This window comes from Trachinotus anak, unplaced genomic scaffold, assembly GCF_046630095.1.
Source record: "Trachinotus anak isolate AG129_WGS33_773 ecotype Australia unplaced genomic scaffold, CSIRO_AGI_Tana_v1 ptg000002l, whole genome shotgun sequence".
NCBI classification, from domain to species: domain Eukaryota; kingdom Metazoa; phylum Chordata; class Actinopteri; order Carangiformes; family Carangidae; genus Trachinotus; species Trachinotus anak.
The window spans coordinates 15,835,050-15,847,170 of record NW_027273853.1 but is presented as its reverse complement, the minus strand read 5'-3'; the positions used below and the strand labels follow the sequence as shown (position 1 = coordinate 15,847,170).

General features: G+C 39.4%; 1 protein-coding gene across 2 annotated transcripts in view; it reads left to right on the top strand.

Annotated features, from left to right (window-relative positions):
• Nucleotides 1–12,121, top strand: part of shank3a (SH3 and multiple ankyrin repeat domains 3a) — a 171,914-nt gene that overhangs the window by 53,260 nt on the left and 106,533 nt on the right. For both annotated transcript variants that reach the window (XM_071501331.1, XM_071501330.1), the window contains 2 exons: nucleotides 5,650–5,853; nucleotides 10,710–10,781. In XM_071501331.1, the coding sequence (XP_071357432.1) occupies nucleotides 5,650–5,853; nucleotides 10,710–10,781 (276 nt within the window). The remainder of the gene's footprint in view (nucleotides 1–5,649; nucleotides 5,854–10,709; nucleotides 10,782–12,121) is intronic.

Genomic DNA, 12,121 nt, shown 5'->3' with positions numbered 1-12,121 from the left:
TTAACAATCCAAGTCCCTTTTCTTAAAAATGCTCTTTGATCTCCCTCCCTTGTTTTGAGTCATCCCCTATCCTGATAAATAATGAACAGTACCTTACTCTCTCTGTGTGACTGTATTTTATTAGAAGCTGGACGACAAACCCTGATGGTCGGACTGTGTGTCAGGCTAATATAACAGCAGGGGCCCAAAAATGATATTTTCCTGCGTATTGTCTCTAAACAGAGAAACTATTTTGCAGACTTGGTTGTGCATTCAGTTCTATTTAGTTAAACTATCAAATGGCCAAGACCTGTAACTGACATACACGCATACAGTAAATGTGAACCCAGAAGGATTGTTGTTGTAAGATGTACGTATCTCAGCGATGGATGCATGGCAGGCCAAGCGTGTACACATTTCTCATCAACCTCACCAGATGATTTGACTGAAATAAAACCAAATGGCACCTGATACCTGCTCAAATTTTGTTAGCGTATATTTTAACCAAAACGAAAGCTTTGCAGCAAACATGACTTCAAAAGTATTTTTGCGTGCACACCAACAGTCAATTGTTTGTCAGACTCTGATAAATGAAGAGTAGAAGCAGGGGAGCAAAGTTTGTGGCATCATTGCTTTTTATTAAGCTCTTTCAATATTTTTTTTTTTTTTTTTGGTGGGACCAGCTTGTTTTGTTTTGATTCCTATGAAGTGTGTGCTGTCCCTGCTATAGAAATACTTCCCCCTCTGCTTAGTGATATAACAGTGCCCAGACTCCTGGAGGTAATAAGTTTTGTTTGAAGCCAGTATTAAACAGAGATGATGTTCACCTCAAGGAGCTTTTTTTATTTGTCACAGCTTACTCTCCACAGTGGCACTGTATTATTTTTTCTATGGATGTATCAGTTTTCACCTTCTGTAATTACTTAGTCACTTTTGAAAGTGACTTTCATAGCTCTGAGCATTTTTGATTGAGTTTAAGTTCTACACAAGGTTAATAACATACAGGGACATTTTGCCATGATTGAGCTTGTTTTATGGGTGTTTCCATAACTTATGTTTTTTAGGTGAACTTTTTAAGGGTTGACCTTCAGCTGTTGTCTTGCAAATGCAGCAAGAAATTAATTCAGGGTAAGGATGGGAGCCTTGTCATTAAAAAGCATATATGAACCAGATATCCAGTAAATATTTATCTTAAAGATGTCTTGTACCATACCAAAATCAAAACACTCAAAATGCACAAAACCAAAATTTGCACACACAGACACACATGTACAATAGAGAAGACAATTCATTAGGCTATGAAAGCTGATCAGAAGTCCATCAAGTCTTAAGATTATATTTGACACTTTTTCTCTGTAAAGTTACAGTTCTATGTATGTGTTTCTGTTTGTGCATGTCTTTGTTCATTTGTTACTGTGTGGCTGTTTGGAGAGCTCCCTGTTTGGACAAGCATGTCCCAAGTGGCCTTCTTGTTCCTAAACCTTCATTTTCTTCAAACCGCCACCATCTCTCAGTGTAATAGAAAAGACAGCTTCTTAAAGTGAAGATGCGAGCCTTTAAAGCTACACTTGATGTTAGATTTGTTACAGTGGGGGACAAATATCTTCAGTAACAGTACATTAGAAAAGTAGTAAGTGGAGGGTTGGAGTAAGTAGGTGTTGCTGCCTATGGCATCATTATACTTAAGCACAGATTAAACCCCTGTATATTTGTGTGTTACCCTCAAAATTGCTGTTTTGGTTGAATGAACCCACCCAGAAATAATTGCTGCCAGTTATGTAAATAAATTGGCTTTTATATTTAAAGCAAAACTAGAAAAAGTAGTATTAGGTCTGACTATTTGAAAAATAGGCCTATTTTATTTATTTTGACTTGTCAAAATGCTTGGATTGTGGATTATGATATAGAACTGCTTGTTACCACAACCTTTTTTCCCTTCTAGAAACTTAAGTAGACACTAACTGTGCAGCAGTTGTCTACAGTATGTAGTCTGTTTTGTGCAATTTCCAATGCAACCAGACCAACTGAGCATGATAAGTAGTACGAGCATTTATGGTTTACAGTAAATAACACAGGTTTTTTGAGGGTTGGAAGGTGATGAATTTTAGTGATGGCTGTAGTTGATGGCCTCAAACATCCTGATTACATCCCACAGTCTCAGTTTTCATTGAGAAAACTGAATTCCCAGCCTCATCTAGTCCCCTTGTCATGTTGCTACTGTTGGCCCTATTCTGCATTTTAATCTAGATGATAATCTAATAAAAACTTTTGAAATTTTAAAATGTCTTGTTTTCAACTGCTGCTGAAGAGATGCGGGCTTGGTCCTACAGAAGAAAATCCTCTGATAAATTTCAAAACTGAAACTGACATTCATTTAAAAATATTCAAGAATGATGTATAAGAAACACGTCAGGGAACACCAAGTAGAAACAGTATTTTTCAGTCAGATGCATTTTCTGCATGACTTCTGTCTGGGCTCAGTGCATTGTTTGATACTACTGAGCATTCAACCCAGGTCCATAGGCTAAGACAGCAGACTGGTACCTCTGGACCTTCCCTGGAGTGAATTTTCCCTCATTTGACCAACACAACATTCTGTGTGTTTTGGTTTATTTTACTTCATCAGCTGCTGAGATGAAATGTGGTATAGCCTATACTGCCAGGATCATTTATCACATCCCTTCTGTGATCCCTTCACAAAACTGGTTTTCACACATATCACATCCATGCTGATGATGCATAGATACTCATACAAATCCAATGGCCGTAACAAGCTCATTACACTGCATATCGGCTTAAGTAATGAAGGGGCCTGATGTCATAACACATTTGACTGTTCAACTCTGACAAACAGAGATCCTAATGATTAGAGCTAAACCTCTACCATCAAATAAAGTCACTCATTTGCTCCCCTACCCTAAGATTATGTCTGGCTTGCTTGTCTAGGTATTATTTTGGTAAAGCTTCAGGCCTGGAGTGGCATATAAATAAATTTGCTCAGTCAGGTTTTCTCTGTTAATGGATATTTCAAAAGTCTCTTAGTAATATTGTTAGTGTATACTGTAATACTGTAGAACATGCTTTGTATGTGATTACACAAACAGCTACTCTAATGCTTGTTTTCTGTTTTAATGATGTGTCAGTCAGAGCTGCCTGCATACACCTGAATCTTAGCATGTGGATTTCTTTTTATTGCTGTGAGAATTTATCAACAGTTGTGTCTGAGTGTCAGAAACATAGTGGTGCTGAACAGGACAGAGTTGAGGTTCCAAATCAATATTACAGGCAGCAGTGATTGATTTATTACTTGTGGGTTTCTCTCTCTCTCTCTCTCTCTCCCCCCCCTCTCTCTCTGTCTCTCTCTCTCTCTCTCTGCCGTCTGTAGCTCAGGCTCCACAATGTGGTAACTAGAGGGAAGTGCTCTGCCTACCAACAATAACCATAATCCTTAACACTTAGGACAAACCAGAAAACAGAATGGTAATTTATTTAAACTGTTACATTTAGTATGATATACCCACTATGTGAGCTTCATTTAACAGTTAACTAAATTTAATTTAATATCTTAATATTAGTAATTTATGGAAAGTAGACTAAGGTAATATCTTAGAGGGGGGGATTTCAGTCTGTGTATTACATATCCAGTAGTTTATAAGAGTGTAGAAGTTGACCGAGTGGATTCTATGTTTCATATTTTTACACAGGCATTTACACCAATCACAGTGTTTCCCATACATAGACCAACTGCCACAGAATGATTCTGTTTTTTTTTTTTTTTTCCCGTTGTTGTTGTTTTCCCTCTCGTCTATTCTCTCAACGTAATATCGTTCCGTTCAATCATCTCTGCATAGCGCTCTTTCTTTGTCATTCTCGGACACACACGGACACGCACAGACACAGGCACACGCACACACGCACACACGCACACACACACAGACAAGCGCGCATATGCCAGCGGTGCGCGGGAAAATCAACCAGCGCATCACTGGTGCATTCTCCCAACGGTGTCAGTGGAGCGCCACAAATTGCTACCTGGTCTGTGGGAAACACTGAATCAGCCATAAAATTATGACCACTGACAGGTTAAGTGAATAACATTGATTATCTTATTACAATGGCACCTAGTAGTGGGTGGGACAAATTAGGCAGCAAGTGAACATTTTGTCCTTGAAGTTGATGTGTTGAAAGCAGAAAAAAAAAGTGTAAGGATTTGAGTGACTTTGACAAGGGCCAAATTGTGATGACTGGGTCAGAGCATCTCCAAAGCTGCAGCTCTTGTAGGATATTAGCAGTCTGCAGTGGTCAGGACCTAACAAAAGTGGTCCAAGGAAGGAAAACTGGTGAACCAGAGACGGGGTAAAGGGTGGCTAAAGCTTATTGATGCACGTGGGGAGCGAAGTCTGGCCCGTGTTGTCCAATCCAATAGAGCTACTGTAGCTGAAATTGCTGAAAAAGTTAATTCTGGTTCTGATAGAAAGGTGTCAGAACACACAGTGCATCACAGTTTGTTGTGTATGGGTCAGGGTGCCATGCTGACCCGTGTCCACTGGCAAAAGTCCCTACAATGGGCACGTGAACATCAGAACTGGACCACGGAGCAATGGAAGAAGGTGGTCTGGTCTGATGAATCATGTTTTCTTTTACATCATGTGGCCGGGTGCGTGTGCGTTGCTTACTTGGGGAAAACATTGCACCAGGATGCACTATGGGAAGAAGGCAAGCCTGCGGAGGCAGTGTGATTCTTTGGGCAATGCTCTGCTGGGAAACCTTGGGTCCTGCCATTAATGTAGGTGTTACTTTGACATGTACCACCTACATTGTTGCTGACCAAGTACACCCCTTCACGGAATCGGTATTCCCTGATGGCAGTGGCCTCTTTCAGCAGGATAATGCACCCTGCCACACTGCGAAAAATGGCTCAAGAATGGTTTGAGGAGAACAACAACGAGTTTGAGGTGTTGACTTGGCCTCCAAATTCTCCAGATCTCAATCCAATCGAGCATCTGTGGGATGTGCTGGAAAAACAAGTTGGATCCCCCCACCTCGCAACTTACAGGACTTACAGAATCTGCTATTGTTGGCTTGGTGCCAGATACCACAGCATACCTTCAGAGGTCTATTGGTCTATCAGTCGATTGGTCTGTTGGTTGATTGGTGTATACCTGTGAACTGTTCATTTATGACTGGAGACAGAATTACTGCAGCTATTGGTATAGCAGTTACATATTGCCCAGCTTAATTTTTAGAGCATGAATATTGCACACTCATATGTGGACTCAAATTTATGGTGCTGAAATGTGTGTGTTTCTCTAAGAGCTTTTGCTTATATTACAGTTTTGTTTACTTTAGTATGATAACTACCACTAGCTCTGAGGATGACCTTTTGTGAAAAGTTACAGAAATGCTATTTGAACAATGTGAATTGCTTATTATATGAAAAGGCCTAGCTTCTCCCCTGGGCGTGACATTGGAAGTTCAATAAATGCTTTTCTGATGAAAGAGGTCCTCTTTAATATTCTAGTGCATTTCTCAGCTTCTAAATGTTATATTTATGCAAATCAGTGAAATATAACTCTTCATTCTCTTTGTTTTACTTAAATGAAGTCCACTATGTGATATTTAGAAAAATGACGTGCTTAACCTTCCCACCTTTTGCTCTTTTGTCTGCAGAAATGTATGAAATTCAATGTGGATGCTCCTATCTGGCTGTCCAAGCAGCGGATTCTGTGTACTCTTAACCAGAGCCTGAAGGATGTACTCAACTATGGCCTATTCCAGCCAGCTTACAATGGCAAGGCTGGTAAATTTCTGGATGAGGAGAGACAGCTAAGGGAATACCCATTCCCATCCATCGCTCCTGTACCTTACCTTGAGGTAAGTATGGATCATGTGTATGTATGAGGCTTTAGGGACTGTGAGCAAGAGCATGCGGAAAAAGGTGATACATGCCACTACACCATGCATAATCTATCTCATCCTCCAAATAATGATTAGAGGGTTGGGGGTGAAATTTATTTACATAAGAATAATTTACCTATCTTTTATAATTCTTGGTCAGTTTGCATATTCCAAAACTCAGATTTTTCTGTTGCTGATAAAATTATGTTAACATGTTATCTTCTTTGAAAAAGGCAAGCATTTGAACATATTCTGTAAAATATAAGTGAATTATTTCTTGAATAAACAGCACACCATCACCAAAGTTAACAAAAGCCGAGCACCAGACTCTAGCACAGGCAAACAAGTCAACTAATACATACGGATCCAACTTCTAGCCAAATGTAATCAGGTGAAGAAAACAATTCATATCCTGTTTCACTCTTAAAGACCTACTGTACAGCATTGTGGATAAGGATGGGTTGCCCTGGTACAAGTGTTACAGCAAAGAGGGTGTTGTCACACTGATGTATTATTACATGAAGCATATTGCAAAATCTGACATGCAGTGCACCTGTGGCTTTCAGGGGCTCGATGTCCCTGGGATTTTTGGCTTTGGTTACTAATCCAGTCTTGGAGAAAGACTGAACAGATATACAAATAATGTAGGAGTCAATTTCCTTAAATCATGTCAAATTACTTTGTAACAACAAGGTGGGAGTATATGCAGTCCCTCCTGTATTCAACTTAGCCATTTCAGATTGATCTTTATGGGCCAGTGTAGTGGTGTCTTGTGTAATTTTCCTCATACAAACTAAAAACATCGTATCTGTTATCATTTGTAAGTCATCTTGTAAGATATCATTATTGAAGAGTATCCACTGTAGTCTTTTTGAAGACACACACATGCAGGCTCACACAGCATGTGGGTATGGGTGTGTTCATCACTGTGCATGCAGTGTGTTTTTTCTGAACTGATGTGTCAGTCAAACCTAGCAGCAATAATACTGCGCTCAATGACAATGTGTTGTCTGCAGCAGCTGTCATCTCTCTGAGATAATTGTAGTGCTTGTCCATCATGGTTTGTGATCTGAGAGAATCACAGGCGTATACAGATGTGTTGCTGTACAGAAAGCGGTGTAAAGATGTCAGGCGGTTTTCTGACTGGCCGTCTTTATTTTCTGTAGTTTTATTATGTGTCAAGAGATGGAGAGCATAGTAAAGATTTATAATATTGATTTACTTTCTCCCTTGATCCCCAATTTAATCTCAATCCCCGATGAATTGGATGATACTGTTATTAACTACATTATTACTAATGATAGTCCCAGTTTGCTTTGGATATTGTAATACATTCATCTCTTTAATAAAAAGCATTTCTCATGTTTGTTTGTTTTTTGACTATATCAACAGGGATGAAATAAGCATATTGCAACATCATGGTAGGCCTCTTCTTATCTTATTAATATTATTGTCTTATCTCATGGGAGAAACTTCCAGAAGTACAACCTTCTGGTTTGGTTTCCTCCAGACATGACATTTAGAATTGAGGCCAAACAGACCAATCTTGCTTTCATCAGATCAGAGAGTCTTGTTTCTCACAGTCCGAGAGTCTTTTAGCAGCTTTTTGCAAACTGTGGAGAGACTTCTGTCTGGCCTGTCTGCCGTGAAGCCCAGATCAGGGGAGTGCTGCAGTGATGGTTGTCCTTCTGGAAGTTTCTCCCATCTCCACACAGGCTCTTTGGAGCTCAGTCAGAGTGACCATCAGGTCTTAGTCAACTCTCTTACCAAGGACCTTCTCCCCTGATTGCTCAGTTTGGCCTGGCAGCCAGCTCTAGGAAGATTCCTGGTTGTTCCACAATTCCATTTAAGATTTATGGAGGACATTGTGGTCCTGGAATCCCAGCAGCAGAAATGTTTTTGTAGTCTTCCTCAGATCTGTGCCCTGACACAATCCTGTCTCTGAGCTCTGCAGGCTGTTCCTTCAACCTCGTGGCTTGGTTTTTTTTTTTTCTGTGAGACCTTATATAGACAGGTGTGTGCTTTCCAAATCATGTCCAATCAATTGAATTTAGCACAGGTGCACTCCAATCAAGGTGTAGAAACATCTCAAAGATGATCAAGAGAAATGTGAGGCACCTGAGTTAAATTTCAAGCCTCATAATAAAGGGTCTGAATACTTATGACAATATGATATTTTGGTTTTCCTCAAATACATCTGTTTTCGCTTTGTCATTATGGTTTATTGAGTGTAGATTGATGAGGGGAAAAATGTTTTGTTATTTTTTAGCATAGGGCTGCAACACAACATGTGAAACATTTTAAAGGGTCTGAACACTCTCTAAATGCTATGTCATAATATTTTTTTATAAGACCTTGGTTACCCCTAACTATGGAGGATAGAGTTAGCTTCATCCACACACTAGTCATCATGAAAGCAAAACAGTGAATCATTGTCTAACAATGTGAGGTTTTTATGAACTGAACTCTTGGAATGTGAGTGAGGCCCACAAAATAAGAAAGAAGACTAGAAGGAGAAAAAATCATCCATAAAAACTGTTGCTTACAACATGCTGTGTGTTAAATATCTGAGCTGAAAGCAACGATAGAAGACAGGAGGAGTGGGGAGAAGAGAGTAGCCTTCAATGAAGTATAAAAGGTTTTTGGAGCATTTCAGATTAAAAAGCTACACTGCTTTCCTGACTGTGCATATAAACTGATTGGGCCTCACGTCACTGCCTAAAGTAGAACACAGGTTTCAAATGGTATGTACCAGTAAGACGTGGTATACAGTATGTCAACATGAGTGACCTTCCATTTACAAGTGGCACAATTTTATGCCAGAAGAACAGCAATGACATATGCCAATACTTCAAACATATGCCATCAAAACAACAGTTAAACTGTAGTCGCAACACACAAGGAAGCATATCTTTTTTGTATGAGTGTGTACCAGGGGAAGAAGTTAATTTCTGTTGTGATGTGATTTTTGTTGATATTGAGTTTCCGTTTGTTACTTGCTGTCGTACGTTTCTTTTCAATCTGAGCTATACTTGTTTTATCTGTTTAGTTTCTACCATTTTGGTTGTACTTGCAAAAGCTTACACTTAGCTCAATAGCTGTGGACTTAGCTTCAGTTTGTATATTTGTGTGTGTGCATGTGTGTGTGTGTGTGTGTGTGTGTGTGAGAGAGAGCCTGCTATTACTCTGTAGGAGCACTGTGTGTGTCATTGATTGACCAGCAGTTATTCCCTGAGGCCTGTGGTGTGTAAAGATGATTGACAGGTTTGGATTAGCAGCTCGAAACACTCTGTTCTCTCACTGATTTACCCTGTTGGTTAACACTACACATCAGTGGAGAAACAGACGCGCATGCACTAACACACACACACACACACACACACACACACACACACACACACACACACACACACACATGAATACTTGCATGCAGGAGTGCAAAAACATAAACACACACACAAACACACACAAAGAAGTGAAATACGTTGCAAGTCCAGGGCAGTGAAAGTTGTACATTCTTAAAGCTATTACAGGCCAGTCAGTGTTCATTGAAACCTGTCAATTAAACAAGCAGCTTGCATCAGACCTAGTGAATGATGTGGCTTTGAAAAAGTCAGGAAATGGTGAGAGCCCAGAGCTGTAAAGTATAGAAAACAGAAACCAAAACAGACGATTTTGCACTAGTAGTGACAGCACGTTTCGGTGGTTTTGTAGAACAAAACTCTGATGTTCATGTAATGAACACTTGGTCAGATATGTTTTCAATAAAGCATATTACTTTATTATTTATGTGTATAGTTAGAAATGGTACATTTAATCATAAGTGTTCACAACAGTGGAGCGTTGAAGAAATGAAAGAGATCATCTTAACCTGCTGTTTCTTGGAAGACATGTTCTTGTAATGTATGAATTATGTGTATAAATCATATTTGATGGTGATGGATAATATCTGTAAGATTTTCATGATTTTAGTTATGATTTTTTTTTTTTTTTGTCACTGTTTATTAAACTAATAGGTTTGAAATCAGAAGGCCTATCACACTCTTTACCTGGCTTCGGTATTACAGAAATAGCTGCTGGCTACATTGTTTGTGAGAGAATTTACTTCTATAAAAAGAGAATAATGCTTGACCAAAATGTTGTCTAAAACTGTTGGAAAGCCATCTGGTCATGGAACTTTTCAAAGGTAAATTGTAAATAGCAAATTGAATTTCTGTACATGCAAGGTTTGTTTTTTTTTTGTACCTTAGTGTAATCCAGTCACAATCCATGTTGCAACTTGGATAGTAATCAGGAGAGCTTGACCTAGATTTCCACATGCCATAATCTATATCAGAATCAAGATTGATAGCTGCAGAGATCACAACAGCTGGAAAATAGGAAACCTAAGACAAACTCATAAGAATACAGCCTACAAGTTAATCACAAGAAACCCACTTACACACAAACATGTGAACTAATATTAAAAAAACGCAACACCACATACTCATATATATTCCTCCATATCTATGTTTTAGGAATTGCTTTGAACAAAGCAATGGTTAGATTCTGCTCAAATATATATACACACACACAAGCACTTGGTACTTGACCTCAAAACCTCACTCACACAGACTCATCGCTTTCTCTGTTGTAGGACAAGCCAATATTTTATTCAAAAATGATTTGGTATAGTTAGGTCCAAGGTGCTGATACTTTGTGACAAATTAATTTGGAATGGCTTTGATAATTTACACTGTCATTAAGCAATGAAGACACAAAAAGCAAAACAAAAAGAAAGGAAAAATACTTAAACTGCCTTGCCTCTAATGTTTGTTCTTGTTGTGTTTCAGTTCCGCTATAAAAGACGTGTCTACACCCAGACTCACCTGGATGAAAAGCAGCTGTCTAAGCTTCACACCAAGGTAAGATCAAACTCCAAGCTCTGTCAACCTGATATCTAAAGCGCTTTGTCTTTGTGCAGCCTTCTACACTGAGTGAATGACACATTAAATACAATATATAAAACTTTATTTACTTATCTATCATTCATTTTTTTACCAATCCTGCATAATTGCTTCTGCCAAAATACACAGCAGGTAGCAATGTATGTTTCGTCATTGTTAGCCTAATAAAATAAGTTTGTCCTTGGTGGACAGGCAGGGTTATAGGCAGAAGACTTATAGACAGCACAGGCTATAAGGCAGTGCACACTGGCAAACAGAATCAAACATTGGCAGATGGTGGCCAAGGGCAGGCAGGTGGTTACAGACACAAATACAGAGAAGCAGAAGAAGACAAAGACTGGAACTCTGTGTCCCAATTCAGGGGCTGTATCCTTTGGAGGACATGTTCTACGAAGACTCTGCAGCTGTCACAGACTGTGAAGGCCATACTGAATTGAGATCGTCTGGCCTTTGCGTCACCAGCTTTGCCTGCTTTCACTGTTGCGTCACAAAGCACTGCTCCTGTCACCTAGCAACCTTGACAACACTTTTTTTTTTTTGTCAAAAATTTTTGCTGCCATGTTATTATGTCTCCGTGCTGGCGACAGCCAGGGCCAGTGGTATATTGTTTTTGGGTTGTCCAGCCCATCCATGTGGTTGCAATATCTTAGTAACGCCTTGATGGAACTACTTCAAATTTGGCACAAATATTCACTTGGCCTCAAGGATGAACTGACTAGATTTTAATGGTCACAGGTCAAAGGTCAAGGTTGTGGTCACCTCACAAAACACTGTTTTGGCCTTCTGAACGTGATATCTCAGTAGATAGGATCAGTTGAAGGTACTTCTTCAAATTTGGCACAAATGTCCACTTGGACTCGGATGAACTTTGATCGTCAAAGGTCAAAGGTCAAGGACATGGTGACCTCACAAAACGTGGTTTTAGCCATGTGAATGTAATATCTCCTACACCTACAGGGAATTTCCTCAAATTTGGTAGAAACATTCACTTGGACTCAAGGATAAAATTTTGGTAGTCAAGGGTCAAGGTCAGTGTGACCTCACCAAACACTTTTTAGCCATTACTCAAGACTTCACACAGCAATTATGAAAAAATTTCACACAAATGGTTAATATTTTATATGACTCTGGATAAACAGATGTAATCTGAAACCAGTCTTGAGTTGCAGAGGCATGCAACTGCAAGGCGGTAATTCTAGTTTTCATTACTGGCATGCAATGAATCTTGGAATAGCTGGGACCACAAAGGATCCACCCGTTGGAGCCCTCGTCGCACAGGTAAAGAAGGCCACATATCT